Here is an 18159-nt window from a genome sequence, read left to right on the forward strand (position 1 = left end):
GGGGGGCCTGGAAGGCTGCATTCTTAATGTGGGGCCCGGCCCTTGATAGATCTTGTTTAATGTCCCCAGATTTATGGGTGAGCATGAGTCAGAGTGGAGACCCTGGGGTGCCTCCGTTAAGTCTGTGTGCGTGCTGAACGCAGCCTGGAAACGTACTGTAAGCATCTGGGGTAAGGCAGCCCCACTGCCGGCTTTCTGTTCTCCAGGCCTGTGGGCATCGCCGATGCGAGGAGAGTGTGTCGTGTACCCTGGAGTTCACAGACCTCGCGTCAGCGTGGGCCGCCGAGGACTGACAGTATTCTGGTGGCTTTCTGTTAGCGTTCCCCATCTTGTGGGTAATGCAAACCTGATGCCAGTGCAGTACAAGGGTATCATTTTTTTTCTCTCTCCTGTTGAACTACTGTATCAATGACTGTAATGTGTTCGAAACCGTGCATTCCCAGATTTGGGGAGCAGAACACGGTTTAAAGGGAAGGTTAGGGCATTTATCTCTTTGTGTCTCTCCCTGAAAACACAGGTCTCTTTCAGGAGGCGACTGCTTGTGTATTGCGGGAGTTGGGGGGTGGGCTGGCAGCCCCTTCCTTCACCCGCCTGGCCCATTCTGATTGCCCGGCATAGCAGCCGCTGGGGCCCAGCACCGGGGCGGGGGGGGTCTGCATTTATTGAGTTTTCGGGCACACGGCTGGACTCAGGTTGACTTGGCATTGGTGTTGTGAACAAAGCCAGGGTTCTTGACAAATTGCATGGCCGGGACCCCCACCAAGGTGGTCCTGAGCTTCCCTGAGCATCACTGGTGCAAGATCCTAGAGGATTTATTGGGGCAGCCATCCCCAATATCATCAGTAGGCATGGATCAGTCTGCTAGGGCCACCATAATAACCAAGTACCGCCAACCAGGTGGCTTAATCAACAGAAGCACATTGGCACGAGGCTCTGGAGACCAGAAGTCTGAGAGCAGGAAGTCGACAGGGTTGGTTTCGTCTGCGGGCTGGGAAGGAAGGACCTCTTGCAGGCCTCTCATCTTGACTTGTAGATGGTCATCTCCTCACTGTGTCCACACATGTGGTCCCTCTGTCTAAATATCCCCTTCTTAGAAGGACTCCAGTCCTATTGGACTAGGGCCCACCCTAATGACCTTGGTTTAACTTGATTACCTCTGAAAGACTGTATCCCCAAATAAGGCCACATTCTGAGGTACTGACGCTTCTGACTTGAATGTCATTTTTGTTGTTGGAGAGGGGGCATAACTCAGTCCGTAGAGCAAGACACTTACACCTGATGTGACTGTGGGCAATTAGCTGAAAATGTGTGTTAAGCTTTGGGGTGTTCCGATACGGACAATAAGACCATAAATACGCAGTTTGGGCGGCAAGGATGGGCGTTCAGGAAGCTGCCTTCCCTCCCCTAGAGTGACATCTTGTCCCATTTGCACATTTTGTCGGTGCAGGGACATAAACATGGTGTCCAGATATCCCACCTTCTCCGAGCCTCCCTTCCTCTGTCTGTTCTTTGCCTGGGGCTCCAAAGTGTACAGCGCCCCCATAAGTCAACTCAAAACAGATTTTTCAAAGGCGATCACCTTGTCAAGAGTTCTTTAGTAGGATTTCATGTAAAATTAGGATCTTTGGGCATCAGCACACGGTGAGCTGTAATTGTCTAAACAGGTGATTGTATTCACGTGAACCATCTCATGGTGACCCTGTTTGTGAAGAACCCAGTTCATTAGGACAAGGATTCACACCTCCGGAACATTCTCACAGGGAATATTGCTGCCTCCTCCTCCTATTCAAGCAAGCTCTCTACACCAAGGGATATTTTAGCCATAGTTCAGAACATTCTGGGCTACAATAAATGTAGAAATTGTATTGTTTACCCACCAAAGACTTGGAGAACAGATCTGGAGCGCCCCCCCCCCCCCCCCCCCGTAACACCAGGGAAATTCTCCAGGAATACCTTACTACAGAAAAACAAAAGGAGCTCTTTAGAGGCTCCCTTCTCGAATTTGATCAGCAGAGATGAATCTGTGTGACGTAAGTGTCACCCGCTTCTCCCCCCTACCTGACTGCCAGCCGGCCACCCTCCTCTGGTGCAGTCATGGATACAAAGTCTGCCCCGCCCCCCCGGGTTTCCAGTACCCCCCCATCTTCCATATTAAAACCATGTCGAGCAAAATGAATTAGCAGCCAGTGGTTTTATTTCATTTTGTTAAATAGCGACATCTAAGATTAAGATTCTCCTTTTTGTGACTCAGGTTGAAAAGAGAAGGTCTGGGAAGACCAGCTTTTCAGTCAAAAGACCTTCAGAGTTAGGGACGTCCGATTTCCTTAACCCTGCCGCCTGAGACGGGGCACCAAGGGAGCCTGCAGATGCCCCATGGCTCCAGCCAGTGGCTTTCCCCGTAGAGAAATGTGGCGATGGGCTTCGGGCGTTTGTAAAGGTCTAGATGTGGAAGAGCCATCGTCAGAAAGGAAACTCCTTACTCTGTTCCTGAGGTCTGAGTTGACTTTCCTGATACCTGCCCTTGTGTAAGAGACACCTCATTTGAAATGAAGGATGGGCCACCCTCAGGCACTTGGAACACTCCTGTCCCAGGACGTGCCTGCTGATCGAGTCTTGAAGTGTGGGCCCCTCCGAGGGGGCAGCCATAAGCTGAGTCGTGTGACGCCTTCCCTGGGCGCTGGGCGCTTTCTCCCGGGCCGGGCCGGGCTGCAGGGTTGCTCGGGGGTGTACCTGGTTTGGTCCTCCACTGGCTACTGTATCCCTCCGGCACCAAACTTGGGAGGCTGGCTCACCCTGCTCCTTCAGGCAGGTGGGCAGGTTCAGAGTGAACTCTTTGAGCTGTTTCTTAGAGGTCATCTTTCCAGACACCAGCTTTTTGAAAGCGAACAAAGGGACCCAGCCAGCCATCGTTCAGATTGATAACTTTATTTCCAACAGACCGACTTGAATCCCCTCTCCTGCCAGCCTCGGAGCTGGTGGGCCATGCCTGGCAGCCTCTTTCTGTTTCTCCTGGGCCATCAGGTGGCCCACACGCCGTGCTGGGTTGTCTACCCCAAAGTGGGCAGTCGAGGACCCTGCTCCAACTCAGTGTGTTTTGGAACATGATGGGAAGGGGCTTGTGTCAGATGCAGAGAGCAAAGAGCAGGAGAGACTTCTAGGATGCTTCCTGGAGAAGACTGAGTTGGGGGCGAGGTGGGACACCCCGGCGCCTGAGTGTGGGGTTCTTCAAAGACCTGGCCTGCCAAGTCATGCTGCCCAGCGGCATCCTGTTGCTATGGCAACGCTGGCTTTGAAATGGGGCTAGGAGAGGGTGCTGGTCTTAGGGAGCTGTGGGGATTGGATGAGGCATGTGCGTCACCCCTACTTCAGTGTCCATGAACGAAACCAGCGCCCCCTCAACCTGAACCATCTGGGTGCCCACAGGTGCGGAGAGGGAGCTGACTCACTGCATCCGTGTGTGGGCTGCTTCGAACGTGGTGGTCAGAGAAGACTGGTGGGGTCAGCTCTCCCTCTGCTGTGCTCACTTAAGGGGCCCAGGGAGAAGGCCCTGCCTGCTGGTCAGAATTCATTCCCGAACGTGGTTGGAAAAATTCATTTGACCTCCCTCTCTGTTAGTGTCTCCCAAAAAAGTTGTGTATTCTGAGGTCATCTGTGTCTCACAACACACTGAGGCTGGGGGTCAAGGAGAATCGCACAATTACCAATTAACCAGGTGTACGTGGTACCGAGCCTCGTGGTGGAAACCTTGACACGCCTTTGCTTGGTTTCCACCTCTTCTTTCCTCTCCTTAGAAACTACATCCCTGCCAAGTTGTTTTCATTTTTCATCACTATGGCTCATTCCTCACTGATGTGTCTTTAAACAAGAAGCATGGGCGTAATGGAAAATCATCCTTCAGGGTGGCCATGCCCTTCCTGGATCCGTGAGCCACCTCATCGGCTCACTCAGCTCTGAAGGTGGGGGGGCCTGCCTGGGTTCCCTTTTCCCCAGGTGCTCATGGTTCTAAATCTAAAAACATCCCTGGTTTTAAGGTTGATTGGAGGTATCTGTTCTTTTTGCATCCGGAGATTGAGGGAAGGTGCGGTGTGCCATCCTGAAATCAGCTCAGACCTTTCCTTCTGGAGGTATCTGGTTTCATTTTCTCCAGGTTCTTGGTAGAGCCCAAGTTGGGGTTGAAATGAACAGGGTGAGTCCCAGCATAGCAGCTCAGGGCTCTGGGGCCTGGGAAGGCCACGCCGAGCGAGCAGTGCCCTCTGCCGGCCAGAGGGCCCCATCGCTGGGCGCCAGGCCTACTCCTGGGAAGGGTTAGACCAGGAGACAGTCCGCCCCACACTGCTGGTTTCCCATTAGCTTTGCAAATGAACCAAGACTGCAAAGAGCGTCCCCTCACATGCGGATTCCGGACTGCACGGTGTCAAAGAGACAAGCAGGCTGGGATCTTCAGAGGGGCAGCAAAACAGTTGTGTCCCCTGAGGAAGGCGGATGTTCCAAGAGGGCAGCCAAGGAGGCAGAGGTCTTCAAAATCTAACATTAAGATTTTTTTTTAAAATTCAAGATCTTGCCATTTGTTTGCCAACTAACTAGTTCCATAAAATTGTCCTTATTAGGCATTTAAATACAGATGCAATTCATATGTTAGAATAAGCAAATAATCCAAACTGCTTTGAAAGTGTTAAATCTTTACTCTCCACCCTGTTCCTCCCCCATCCCACCCTCCATTCAATAGGCTATTTTAAAGTTTGTTTATTGGGGCGCCTGGGTGGCTTAGTCAGTTGAGCATCTGCCGGCTCAGGTCACGATCCCAGGGTCCTGCTCAGCTGGGAGCCTGCTTCTCCCTCTCCCCCCACTCATGCTTGCTCTCTCTCAAATAATAACTTTATTTTTTTTTTAAGATTTTTTTATTTTTATTTTTAAGTAATCTCTACACCCAGCGTGGGGCTCGAACTCCCAACCCCATGATCAAGAGTCACATGCTCCTCCAACTGAGCCAGCCTGGCGCGCCCCCCGGTAGGCTATTTTAAAGTTAAGCACAATGTTAGCGTACACTCTCTGACCGCTGTCCCCTGGTGGCTTCTGCCTTGGTTGCCCTCCAGGTCCAGGCCCTTAGTGGCCGTTAGTTAGCGGTGCTTTTGCTCTGCACTGAACCACAGCAAATGCACACGGGTGCGCTGTCTTATCACAGGCTGCAAACGTCACCTTCAGGTGACCTTTGGGGCACCGGAGTGGCCACCCCAAAAGCCTCACCATGCCCACGGCCCCTCTGCAGGCCTTTCATGAGAACTTTCTGACGTTCTGGTTGCTTCCTCTGTATGGTGTTCACTTTTATTCGCTCAGATGCAAATATTCTACAGTAATTTCTTACATCCAGTATGTAACAAAAGAGGAGTTACCCGGTCATAATGGAACTTGAGGAGGCTCCTCCCTTCACCCTGCCCAGGCGAACTTCTCAGCTCCAGATCTGAATTGTCATGCCCGAGGAGGGAGAGGTCAGAAAACTGGGGAAGGAAAAATCCCATCTGTGTTCCCGTGGTTCCTCGGTCTCAGCACCATGGGAATAAAAGGTGGTGGTTTACGTTTCTTAATTTAAATGAAAATTTGTTTATTTGCCTTTATCTTTTTTGTTCTGTTTGCTTTTGTTTCTAAAGACCATTTTATTATAAAAATGAATATATTAATTTTTGCAGCATACTTGTAAGTGAAGTGCTTTAAAAATGTGTGAAAATTCTGAACACGGGAGAGTCTCATTTCCTTCAGCGTGGGAAAACCAACACTTAATTTTCATTATGACACAAAACAACCAATTAGGAAAATCATGAATCGGTGCTGTTCCAGTCCTCTATTCTTGGTGATAGTTGTTAGCAAGTGAAAATATTGAGAATTCTTGAGTTTTGCATTTAACGCCGGGAAAGGTATTTTCATGTGCTAACAATCGTAACCAAGCAGAAGGACTTGCCCGAAACTGTTGGCGGAGGAGCTGGTCTCAGCACAAGTGTGGCTTTGACATTTGCTCCTTCTTGGGGGCAGCCTCCGGCCTGACAGGACTCACGCCCTGGCCCTGGGCTTCCTCGTGCTAGAAGACTTACTTTCTAGGTGGGTGACCTTAACAGGCTCTTCACTCTTCATCTCTCTCCCTCCCTCAGAGCCCCAGGGAATATTTTGCTGGGGGGCCGGACGGAAAGCCTAAAATTCCAGGCCCACAATTCCTTAGCCTCACATCCAAACTGTAGAAAGTTCTGGAACCTTTAATTCTTTGGTAACCCATTTGGCAGCAGATTTTTTACCTGGCCTGAATTGTTGAGGGTAATTGTATCCTGTATGTTCATCCAGTTGGGTGAGCATATTCTTGTGTCCTGGAGCAGAAATTCTAATGATTGATTTGGGGGTCTACCATAATACGGTGTAAGCACTCTATGGCTTCTTAAAGATCCACATGCTTCTGACTTCTGAAGCTCGCCTGGCCCCTGGGTGCTGGATAAGTGTGGTGGGCCTGTGCTAATGGCACGTGATGCTGGCCAGGCACTTCTGATGATCAGAGGGTGGGGCCCGTGGAATTGATGGAGGGCATGTGACCAGGGTGTGGCGGTGTGACCCTGTCACCCTCGGGTCGGGCTGCCAGGAGTTCCCTGGGGGAAAGGTGAGCAGCCTTACCAAACGGTGTACGGGTCTGGCTCCAGGAACCAGAGTGAGGCTTTAGTCCTGCCGCTTACCTCTGTCTGGGGCCTGGGGTGGGCGCTGTGGGGCTGGGAGTCACCTCTACACTTACGATATGCCACTTGATGTCCGAACCATTGGTTTCCCCTTTCAAAAAAAGAAAAGAAAAAACCTTAAACATGCCCAAAGCTACTGAGGAAATAATCCAAGAGCAGTAGTAGGTCTGAGACATTTACAAAATTGACTTCAGTGAGCTTATTTCCCACAATTGATCTTCCCCCCCAAAGCTTCCTTTTCTTCCTTAAAATGCAGTTTTAATAATTTTGTTGTTCATTGTGCTAGTATGTCAGCCATTTCCCGAAGGCTAAGCCAGTGTTTTTCCCGTTGATCCCTGACCCCTATAGAATATTTCTTCAGATAGACTTTACCGAACAAAACCCAGATCCCCTGTACAGAGGATTCTACCCAGCCGTCTCCCCAAGAAAGGAATCTGTTGTTCCAGTTTGGCTTCTGAAAATGCTGGAACAGGTCCTTTTGGCGGTAGCCTGAGGACCACTTGACTCCACTGGGTCTCGATGAAGAGTCGGGAGTGTTCTGGGCAGTTGGCCTCGGTGGATCAGCATTGTCAAGGCACTAAATATGCTGACCTTGGCCTGCCAGCAGGTGCTGCCCTGCTGGGTCACTCCCAGGTTGGTGAGCAAGCCTGTGGACATCACTAGAGCCTTGTAGGATGGGGCAAAGGAGACCTGAGGAGTGGTGCCATCATCCCCTCGGGGATCCCAGCTCGGAAAGGTGGGAGCCATTGTTGTACCCACGCTGTTGGGGGGCCGTGGGGGCCTTTTCTCCTTGCATTGGATCATCTCAACCTCTCAAGCCGAAACTCTAACCCCCTTGCGGGCAGAACAGTGCAATATATTGAGGACTCATCGTACAACTTGGTCTCTCTTTATTAACATAATGTTTAAGTAGATTTCCTTAAAAAGAATTGAAGGCGATTGCCATGGTTTTAGAAGAATTTTCATTTGGAAAGACATCAATTACTGGGTGTAACTTCTTATCGTCTGCCTAATATTTATGGAGACTAGGAATTAGAATAAAGAAATTGAGGGCATTTTTTAGAACTTGTGATTTTACGAATGTAAATGAGTAAGGACTCGGGGTTTCTGTGCGTTGTGGAGTTTGGTCCGGGCAGGTGGGCTGTTAATGGTCCTATTCAGTAAAAATCAATCCACCCAGATTTTAGACCTTGTTGGATGAGGGGAACAACCCATTTCTCTTGTACTCGCTTTTGGGTGTTTGTTTTGTGTTTGATAAACAAGCAAGTGGTCATAAAATGAAGTGCACTTCCTGTTTGCTGCCCCTTTTAAATCTCCAGTTTCTCTTGGAAACCCACGGGGAACACATCTCCCACCCTTGCAGATGCTTTCTGGTGGAGACCAGAATCTAAGTATCTTTCTCATGCAGGCATCTTTCTCCTTCTACAATGAGCCAGATTCACTGACCCCAGACCTTTCAGCCCTGGATCACCCCTCATCTCGAGCTAATAGAAGGTCAGGTGGGCCCTTCTGTGGTTTGCCCTGCAATTTTAGGATCTCCCTTTTGGAGGAGAAGACGACGGTGGTTTTTCTGTAAGATTTGGCATTGGTGATCCTACTTGTGAGAAGACCTGACTTTCCTTCTGACCCTTCTTGAGTTCCACTGAGGTCGCCCTCCCAGCCTCAGCCGGAGGGAGCGGTGTCCACGGCTGGCTACCGCGGGCAAGGAGCGTAAAAACATCCCTTTTTTTTACAAACACGGAGCCTGCTTCCCCTCGGTCATTACGCAAGTAGGTTCTAGAATTCTGCTCCCCCCTGTGACAACACCATGACCGTGGTTCGAAGTTGTATGGTTTGCACTAAAGAGGGACAGTGGGACACATCCCCCCTCCTTTTTCTCTTCTGTGTGTACCTCGATTTGTTGTTAAACACAGACTTGAGTGATGATAGTGGTGATCAATTCAGGGGCAGAAAAGGGCCTGATTTGTGAGTGGAGACTGGTAGAAGGTAAAGGTGGATGGTGGCTTTCGCAGCGGGCGCTGCCCGGGGAGCCCAGGGCCGGCGTGGAGGGCGCAGGGTGCCGGCCATCCCCGTGTGGACACCAGCTAGAGACCGAAGCTCGTGGCTCCGCTCTGAGGAGGGCCTGTCCCTGTCATCAGGAAGAGGGGTATGCTAATTAAGTCCTCATAAATAGCTTGCTCCCCGGGAGAGCCGAGGAGGAAAATGTCACATTTCATACATTCTTGCTTCAAAAGATATACTGAGGGGAAAGGGACGAGGCTCTGTGAATCAGCGGTCACTGCCACGAGGTCCTGACCGGGCTCTGCCTGGTGGCCTTGTGAGTCTAAATTCACTGTCAGCATGGGCGGGAGCCACAGCCAGAGGGGGCCCCACAGAGGGGCCAGCATAGAGACCACCCCACCCTCCCCCACACACACACACCCAGCCCCAAAAATACCCAGACGTGGGAGTCCATTGCCCTTTTTCTTCTTCTTTTTTTTTTTTTTAAATAATAGGACGCAGACTATTTGTGTAAGGCGATGCCTGATCTTTCCTTTGATTGCATAATCGAGATTCTACTTATCAATTTTTCAGGACTCCATCTAATTATACAAATTAAAATTCAAAGGAAAGCAAAAAGAATGATTAGGCCTCACTTGGGGAATGGGAGGAGGAGGGTGTGAAAGCTGGCTTGCCTAGGATGATAATGCTGTCATTTTTCATCTCTAAGGCACTTCACAAATATTAACTAATTAATTCTCTCACCCCTCGGCTAACACGAGGTTCTGACTTCACACGGGCATGGAGGAGAGGGGCCACACTGCAGCCTGATGAGCAGAACTCGGGACCCAAGCAGATGGAAATTGCCAGGCCGAGCTCTGGGGCCCGGGGCCACCCCGTGGGTGTCTCGTGAGCACCAGCACTTGTGTGCAGGATTGAGGCCTTGCTGTCCCTCTGTCTGGGACTCTTGTCTCCAGTTTGCTTGAGTTAGGAACCCCTTTCGCTCCGTGCCTTTCCTAAAGCCCAGTAAAAGCAAAACCAGAATTTTTTATAACGTGTCCATCACATCTGCACTGGGGACCTCCCAAGTGTTGGTTGACCCACTTGCTTTCGGACAACCTTCATCCCCTCCCTAGTCTGGTGTGGCCAGTGCAGGTTTGGGGAACTCCCCAGGTTTGGATAGGGCTTAGTATCCCTGGGATGTTGCATTAATTATTTATGTGACTGGAAATTGTGCTTTTTCCTAGCTCTTTTAAAAAAAAAATCGTGTAATTATTGCCATAAATCTTTGGGGTGCGCCTCATTGCTGGGAAATAAGCCATTAACTACCAGGAAGTCTGCCTTCTCCTAGTCAGACCTGTATTCTGACCTTTGATAAAGTAACTCCCAGCGTTTTTGCATAATTGATGACCATACATAATAATCCTCATTATTAACCCTGGAGCCTCACTTTTGTCTTCTATCCCCCCTCATTTACTGGGTAACTAAGGACAACTTTTTCCTGTGCGTGTGCATGTTGTTAAAATAAGACCACAGCAATGAGTCAAAAAAGCTCGGACATTGTCGGGGGCAGATAGTGACTTGTGGCCTCAACTGGTACGTTGGATGAGCAGGAAGTGATGGTCAGAGCCTTCCAGAACACTACCCCCCCAGCCTCCCTCCACAAACGAGCTGGGCAGCAGCTCCCCATTCCTCGGGTGGCATGTGGCTCTCCCTCTGGAGACTCCCGCAGCCCTCAACCCAAATGGGAGCCACCCCTCCTCTGCCTCATTTCTGCCCGAAATGCCGCGGACGGGCGTGGGCCCGGTCGCCGCTGCCCGGTGTCAAGGCCAGCAGCCTGGACACGGCCGTCACGATGCCATCTGTGGCTCCCTCCAGATGCCAAGGAGGCCCAGGAAGGTGGCCCTGGACCAGCACTTTGCTTAAGTGGTTAGGTGGCGCGTGGCTTCCTGCCCCATCCTCTTACGGTGGGGTCAGGGCCAGGTGTCGTGCTGAGCAGCGGCTCTCGGGGGGAAGTCGCGTAAACTGCCTGGTGGAAGGCCTTGAGAGAACTTGTCCTGCAGCCCCAGCTGGGTGTCTGTATCTCAGTGCCAGTGGGCCTGGGACCTGCCCCCCCCTTGAGGCTCCGCCCCTCTGTGTTCAGCACAGGGCAGGCCCAGCTGGCCCCATAGCGTGGTCTCTGGCGTCGGAGTACGAATTAACAGCAGTTCAGGTTGTCGGCAGTTGGCGTGGACAGCCCTGAAGTTAAAAGCAGGAGCTCTAGATGCTGCCGTTTACTGCTTGCAGACGCAAGTAACAATTGTCTTGTGCGTCCTCTCCCTTCCCGTCTGAGACGGAGGGTGGGAGACCGGGACAGCAGACTAGAACAACCTCCATCTCCCGTGTTGGAGGGAAGAGAGCGAGTGCTGGTGGCAGGTCCCCTTGTAGGAAGGGGCAATAAAATCCTGAATGACCTGTTGTCCTTGCCCCCAGGCTGTCCAGAGAGTAAGGATTCTTTTCTCCTTGTTTCAGGGTTCATAGTGGCGTAATGCCCGCAGACTCCTGCGCGTTCCCCTAAGTTCTTAGAGGACCGCTTTGCCTTTTGAATCAGAGAGTTGCAAAGTTCGATAAAGAATGGCCCTTGTGGATAAGCACAAAGTCAAGCGACAGCGATTGGACAGAATTTGTGAAGGTAAGAGCCAGCGTGATTGGCGGTTTGTAACCAAAGGTGCGTAGTCCCGCCCTGGAACCCTCGCCCCGCTCACCGCTGACCCGTGGGGACCTGGTTCCCGGTTCAGACTGAAACCCACTGCAGCCAGAAACCACCCCCGGCCCTAGCACCCCCCGCCCGGGTCCTGGGCCGCGTGGTCACCAGACCTGACCTGCGCGCAGGGGTGCCCGGCTCCCGGGGGAGGGGGTGGGGCTAGGAGGACAGCTGGGGAGGGAGTGGCCCTCCATCTGTTTCTTGCGCACACCCTAAGGTCACCCTGCAGATGGGAGGACACCATGTCACAGGGCCATCTTTTTTCACTTTCTGAGGTTCTGGACTTTTATCTGTTTCCAATTAAGGTATTCCCAGTGATGAATTCCCAGATACTCCTGAAGAGCCCAGCGTTGCCCCTCATTATGTGTTCACATCCCTGGTATCTTTGAAAATGTCTGGAAGTGTTTTATTCATGAAAGGGAAAATAAACATAATTAAAATCTAATGGAAACCTGGGGACGAACCTCTGAGATGTTGATTAAACACCATCCCCTCCTAATTAGGGAGCGGGAAGAAATCCAGAGCGCACGGCCTCGGGCGTGGGGTTGAGCGCTCCTGGCGGCCATGGCCGCGCTGCCCACTGGGTCGGCCCGGCCTTGTGACCGGTGACTTGGCTGCAGGGTCTGTGATGGGGGCTGCAGAGGGGAGCCCCCTGCCACCCCCACCCCCCCGGCAGGGTGGGCTCGGCAGCTCCCCCACCCCGCACGCGCTCGCACTCTGCTTGGACCACCAGCTGCGCACATGGAACGGTTGGTCCAGCCACACGGGGTGGAGGCGTCAAGGACGTGTTGTACCGGGTGACTGTGTGCCCGGCAGGAGCTCCGTGACGCCAGAGCGTAGCACTGTCCACTGGCCCTCCCACAGCCCTGGGTTCTGCTGCCGTGTCGGGGGTTTGGGATTTAAAGGTTTTGCTAAACATGGCAGAAGTTTGAAACCTACAGAAAGATCGATGGACTAGAAGGGACACTGAGACTCCCTTCAACTGCATGTACCAGTTGAGAACATTTGCTGTCACTTGCTTTCCTGTATGGTGATACATGTGTGTGTATGAATGGATGGGTGGACTTTCCAGAACCATCGAAACGAAAGTTGAAGCTGTGGCAGTTCACTCCTAAGGACCTATGGCATGTGTCCCCTTTTAGGACCTCTCCTGATGTAAACACAGTGCCATAATCCCCCCCCCCCCCCCCCGCCCAGGGGACAGCACCTCACTGCAGCATTCTCTAATACAGACTGCCTATTTTCATTTTCCCCGTGCATCTGTTTCCAGCTGCTTGGTTTGTGCAGAAACTCATCAAGGGACCCATTTAGTTGTCATGTCTCCTTGGTCCCCTTCGTCTAAACATTTTTTCTTGGCCTTTTTGACTTTCAGAAGCACTGATACTCCTTGAAGAGCCCAGGCGAACTGTTTGGTTGGTCAGGTCCCACCATCTGGGTTCACCCGATCATGTGGGGATTTATTAAATTTACTTTTCACCTCTGGTGGAAAGGTGCTTCGTTTCAGGTTACTGTTCGGAAAACTTAGTGAATCAACTCTCCAAGGCTCGTGGGCAGAATGCCTGTGCTGATTTCGCCTCCATCCCCACCCCACCCCAGGATCCCAGGATTTATCTAGACGTACCCCATCGGGGACGAGAATGGGATTGGAGAGCCTGTGGCCTTTCCCCTCTATATTGTGAGGGCTGTCCGCAAGGGCAAAACCATTGACGGCTCTTTCAGACCCCCTCTCCCGAGCATGGTCCATCGACCTCCCACCCACTTTTTATAACTGAAATTTCAGTATCTGCTTCATCCGTGAATGACATTCCTGAGCTGGTTGCAGCTACAATTTTTAAAATTTCTCAGTAGGTGCCATCAAGACAGACATGTGAAATTCACTTACTCGGGTGTTACTTGTAATCCACGATCCCAGACGTTGGCTTGCTGTCCCGTTCCGGGTAACAGCTGCTGTAAGGTGGTTCGTTTGTGACCCTTGTGTTGAGGCACCGACTTAGCAGGTTTTTCGGGCCGGGACAGGTGGTGCTCATTTCCCAGCTGCGACCAGTGAGGCGCAGAGCAGTCGGTCTGTGTGCCCCTGAACCCGGGCAGTCTGCTGTTGCTTATCTGGTCTTTCTCTCAGATCAGTTCCGTGGATTCAGTTCCTCCTGAAGGCCTCATGCGTCTGCATCCCTGGCTTCTGACTGTTACCAGTATCTGTTCTGTAAACCCGAGCTGACTGCTCTTTAATATTCTTCTAGAACGTCCATCACGCCCCGCAAACTATGGTCTCCTTCCCTCTGCCAATGTCCGCCCCGCCCCCCAGGACTTCCTATAGCTCCTTGTTTTTGATTTTTATGATTAAAAGTATGAAAGCTGCCTTGCTCTGTTGTAGCCGCTCTGGGTTCATAGGAACTTTGTCATCTCGGCTCTTGGTCTCTGGGAACAAATCTCCAGAATTCTGTCCTCCCGCCTACCTCAAGACCCCAGCACAAACCCCGGCTGTGGGATCCCATGCCAGACAGGCCCTCCTGGGTCCCACTCCTTCCCCCTCCCTCACTTTAATGAACACTTTTGCTCCAGCCTAGCCAGTCTGGTGGAATCTGAGTATTATCCCTGCACGGATGCTGCTTCCAGAATTCCTGCCTGCCTTCCAAGGCCCAGCCTCTTCCTCCTGGAAACCTCAAGGTCTCCCTGTGGCCACTCCTAGCCACTCTGCCCTTTGTGGCTCTGAGTCGAAGCCAAGGGAAAACGGGGTAGAGGGCAGAATCTGACTCGGGCTGCACCTTCTCATTCCCCTCCCCCCCCACCCCCCCACCCCCACGGGATGTTTCTGTCGTGCTTTAAGCACAGAGCAGAGTATAGCTTTGCTTCTCACCAGCCGGTCTTTGGGACTCCATCCAAATCAGTTGGAATAATGGTCTTTCAAGCTGACTTAAAAGCCAGATTTTAATCTTTCTTTTTAAAGTGACCGCTCTATTTTGATATCTATAGTTTGTTCTCTGCTCTCTCTAATGCCTGATATCAAACAGTCCTAGAGTGCTGTTGTGTAAGAATTCTTACGGAGCAGGGTGTGAAACAGGCACTGATCAGGGCCAGGCTGCCATCTACCCTTTTCGGTGTATAATTTAGGTCTTGGTTTCCCACTCTGTTAAGTTTGCTGGCATAATTGATATATTGCATTTGCGAATTGCACCATCAGAGTTTCACTGTGTTACTACATCATGGCAGAGCTGGTGTAATTTTGCCCCAAATATCTGTTGGTCAGAGAAAGGGCTTACTATCATTCAGTATTGCAAAAGTAGCCCAGAAAAGCATTTTCTGGAAAGCATTTTCTGGGTTTGTAGAAGGGTAATATACCAGAATGGCTTTGCTGATGACTTTTTGTTAGAACATCTTATTATGGGTTATGGTAGAATAAATCACTAAACACCATCCTTTGCTGTGGCTATGGAGAATGTAATTTGGAAAATGTAGATATTTCATCTTACTTTATTTTGTTGGAACGTCTTACACACGTGGAAAAATGGTCTTGGTGATTGCATGAGTTGAGCTGTGATTAGCACCCCCTTTGTAACATAACTCAGGAGAGGACTCTCCCCTTCCTCTACAGGAGAAAAATGAATGATGGGAACCTCCTTTTAAATAAACCATCCTATCCAACATGTCTTGTCTCTAGGATATTTTCATGATGAGCATAGAGGTAGAAGGAGGTGAGAAGGTGGGCTGGTTGCATGGACATGGGGAAAATAGAGACCAACTGCTATCCGTTGAACACAGGAGTAGTTCTACATTCTGGGAGTCTTTCTATGTCAGTTTCGTCACCAAGGAGGACAAGAGGAGTCAGAAGATGTTGCACAGATGAGGTAAAAGAAGACTTTCCTTCAGTGGCGTTCTCCTCTTCTCAATGGGATGAGCGTGTCACTGTGAGAGAGTACTACATCTCAATGCAGCGTGCCCCTAAGAAAGTTTATTCATGGTCCCAGAATGTTCTAGAAGCAAAGATGTCTCCGAGCCTCCAGGTTTTCCACATGGCTGAGGTGGTAGAGGCATTGGGGCGCCTGGGGGATCTTCCCTCACAGCAGCTTTCATTCCACTACTCACACCCACGGGAGCCCATAGAGTGGGACTGGCTGGTATTTCCCTACAGATAGGGAGGAGTCAGCGGACTCAGACCAGAATCACTTCGTCTTCTATTTGTAGGCTATTTTGTTGTACCTGTTTTGGTCTTGAAAGCACTGACCAGCACTTTGTACAGAAACCGTGTTGAAACTGGCCATCTCTAGGTAGTCCACAATCGTTTCTAATAAATACCCATTTTTAAATAGCCCCAAAATGTGGATTTTAAAAGGGGGATTCATAATGTTGCTATACATTATAATTATATGTTTGGCTCAGGCAATTATGCACATTTCCAGTAATTATGTGATTAGCGATAATTACATTAGCTATGTAAATATACAATAGTCAACTAGACATGACTTTAAACTCCAAGCATAGACAAATAGACCGCAACAATGTGCTCCATGTAAAGGATCAGTAAAGGAAGGGAGTGTGGTCAAGTTGAAGCTTAATGGAAGTTATTTGCAAGGGATAAAAATCCACATTTTCCCTTATCTGGTCATGGCTCCTCCCCTGGAGTGCCCGCTGTCTGTCAGCTAGGGATTGGGTTCCTAGAATTGCACACATTCAGTCAGGCCCTCACTTTCTGCAGATGAGAATCAGGTTAAGTGTTTTCTTCTCTATTGCTACTCACCTGTAAAATGCAGACTTCAGCGTCTCTTTGCACTTGATTCACCAAGTGGGCTCTCTCGCTGCAGCTGCCGGATTTCTTTTAACTCCCCATGTTTCCACAAGCAGCGTGTCAGGGCCGCCCGTTTCCACCTGGGGTGTGGGGGTGTGGTGTTTAGCTAGCGGCTGGTGCTTCTGCCCTCTTCCCCCAGCACAGTGGATCTTGCCCTCCCTCAGGTTGGCAGCACCCTGTCTCTGTCCGGGTTTGGGATCAAACCTCCCGGGTGCCCCGGAGCCCCCAGCCTGCTTTGCTCTGGGTGCATTTCATTTGGTCACAGCACCTTTGAGGAAAGGCTATTTGCTTTCGGGCTCAGTGAACACCTCAGAGGAACCAGGGTTCCAACGGACCCAGGCCTAGTCTCCTTGGAGTAGGTCCAAGGGCAAGCAGAGCAGTCCTGGCTTTTGCAGAGCCAGAGACCTGCACACAGTGCCCCCACGCCAATGTGGAGGATGTCCCTGGGCTTAGGTAGGTCCCAATTACAGGGATTTGAGGGGACTATGAAACCAGAACCCCAGGATACGTTTGGCTGCCAGCTCTTTGTACTATGACTCCTTTTCAGAACCTACGAGGGATACACTGAAATGAGGCTCCTGCTTCTGATTAATTTACACTCAGGCCACCAACCCATGATTTTATGAACATCCTGATGTTAATGGGGCTCTTGCTATATAACAAAGCTCAGGGTCTTTGGCATGCTCTCTGTCTCCAGGGAGGCTTCAGGTGCCCAGCCGGGTCCAGGCAAGAATTCGGCTTGGCGCCACCAGCGGGGCTGTGAGGTCGCAGGCGGAGGGGGGCGTGTTCTGCGTATCCATGTGCACCTGCTCCGAGTGATCTCCACTCCTCCCTGTCCCTCTTGCCATGTTACTCGCTCATTGGAGGGACTGGGCTCGTTTCCCACGTCCTGGTTGGAGAGGTGTGTGTGCCGAGAGGGTCCTTCCCGTTTGCACCCTGGAATGGGTGAAGCAGATTCCCGAAGCAGGGTGGAGAGTCGGTCTTTTCACCTCCTGCAGTTGGCCTTGGCAGACCATGTCCTGACGGCCATCGGGGCCCACGTGCTGACGCCGTGCACGGCAGGCTGAGGCAATGTGGACTGTTGCCGGGCAGCACTGGGTAGCGGGGCCGAGGAGCCTCCTCTGATCTCAGCTCGGGGCCTGCCGTGCACGGACCCTTGCAGGACCCTCGCCAGGTGAGCACCTGTGCCCCGGCGTGGGTACCGCGTCCTGGTGACTGCGCACACCTGTCATTTTTCCCCATCACCCAGTATGTGCCTTGAGGGCAAGGACTGGCTGTCCCCATCGAGTCCTGTGCCCTGTGCAGTCACACCCGTCTGGTCACTGTGTTGAACGAACAAGCATGTGATGGAGAAAAGGACATGTCAGGAGGGACAGGGTTCTGTCACCTTAAGTGAGAAAACCATGGGCTGTCTCTGCCAGTTGATGTAGTCCCTGGATTATTTCGGTGGTCTGCCCTTAATAGGGGTCGATTTCTTTGGACTTATGGACAAAGGGACAAAGAGTGAATGAAAGAAGCTTCCTGGAGGTAGGTTATTTGAGCTGGACCCTGGTGAATGGAAATGATTAGGGCATCTCAAAGGTGAGAGGAAGGAATTTGGGAATATTCTGAACCCCATACGGGGGAAGGGACATAAAACACAGATTGTGATGGAGTGAGGGGTGGCAGCGTTGGGGTGGGTTGGGGATTACCCAAGATGCTGAGATTTTGCAGGATTTTTGCTGTTATTGGAGGTTTTTTACAGAGAGGAAGGAAGGAAGTGGTTTTCGTCTAGCGCCTGCCTGAGCAGACCTTGTGTGGGGAGTTGTCAGCTTTTCCTGGTAATTTTTGTCCTGTGGCTTTTTGCCCAGGCCTGTATCCCAGCTTGGTGTCCCAGCACACACTTTCTTCCCTGCTCCCCCTAAAACACACCCTGAAAGAGGAATGGACTTTTTGCCCCATCATGAGTG

The 18159-nt window shown here is 51.1% G+C and overlaps 1 protein-coding gene across 5 annotated transcripts in view; it reads left to right on the plus strand.

Moving 5' to 3' along the window:
* Positions 1–18159, plus strand: part of CTBP2 (C-terminal binding protein 2) — a 156310-nt gene that overhangs the window by 96279 nt on the left and 41872 nt on the right. For 4 of the 5 annotated variants that reach the window (XM_036103079.2, XM_036103069.2, XM_036103077.2 and 1 more), the window contains one exon: positions 11199–11358. The exons of the other annotated variant lie outside the window; for it this stretch is intronic. In XM_036103079.2, the coding sequence (XP_035958972.1) occupies positions 11301–11358 (58 nt within the window). In that variant the 5' untranslated portion in view covers positions 11199–11300. The remainder of the gene's footprint in view (positions 1–11198; positions 11359–18159) is intronic. 5 annotated transcript variants of the gene reach the window in all.

This window comes from Halichoerus grypus, chromosome 7, assembly GCF_964656455.1.
Source record: "Halichoerus grypus chromosome 7, mHalGry1.hap1.1, whole genome shotgun sequence".
Lineage (NCBI taxonomy): Eukaryota > Metazoa > Chordata > Mammalia > Carnivora > Phocidae > Halichoerus > Halichoerus grypus.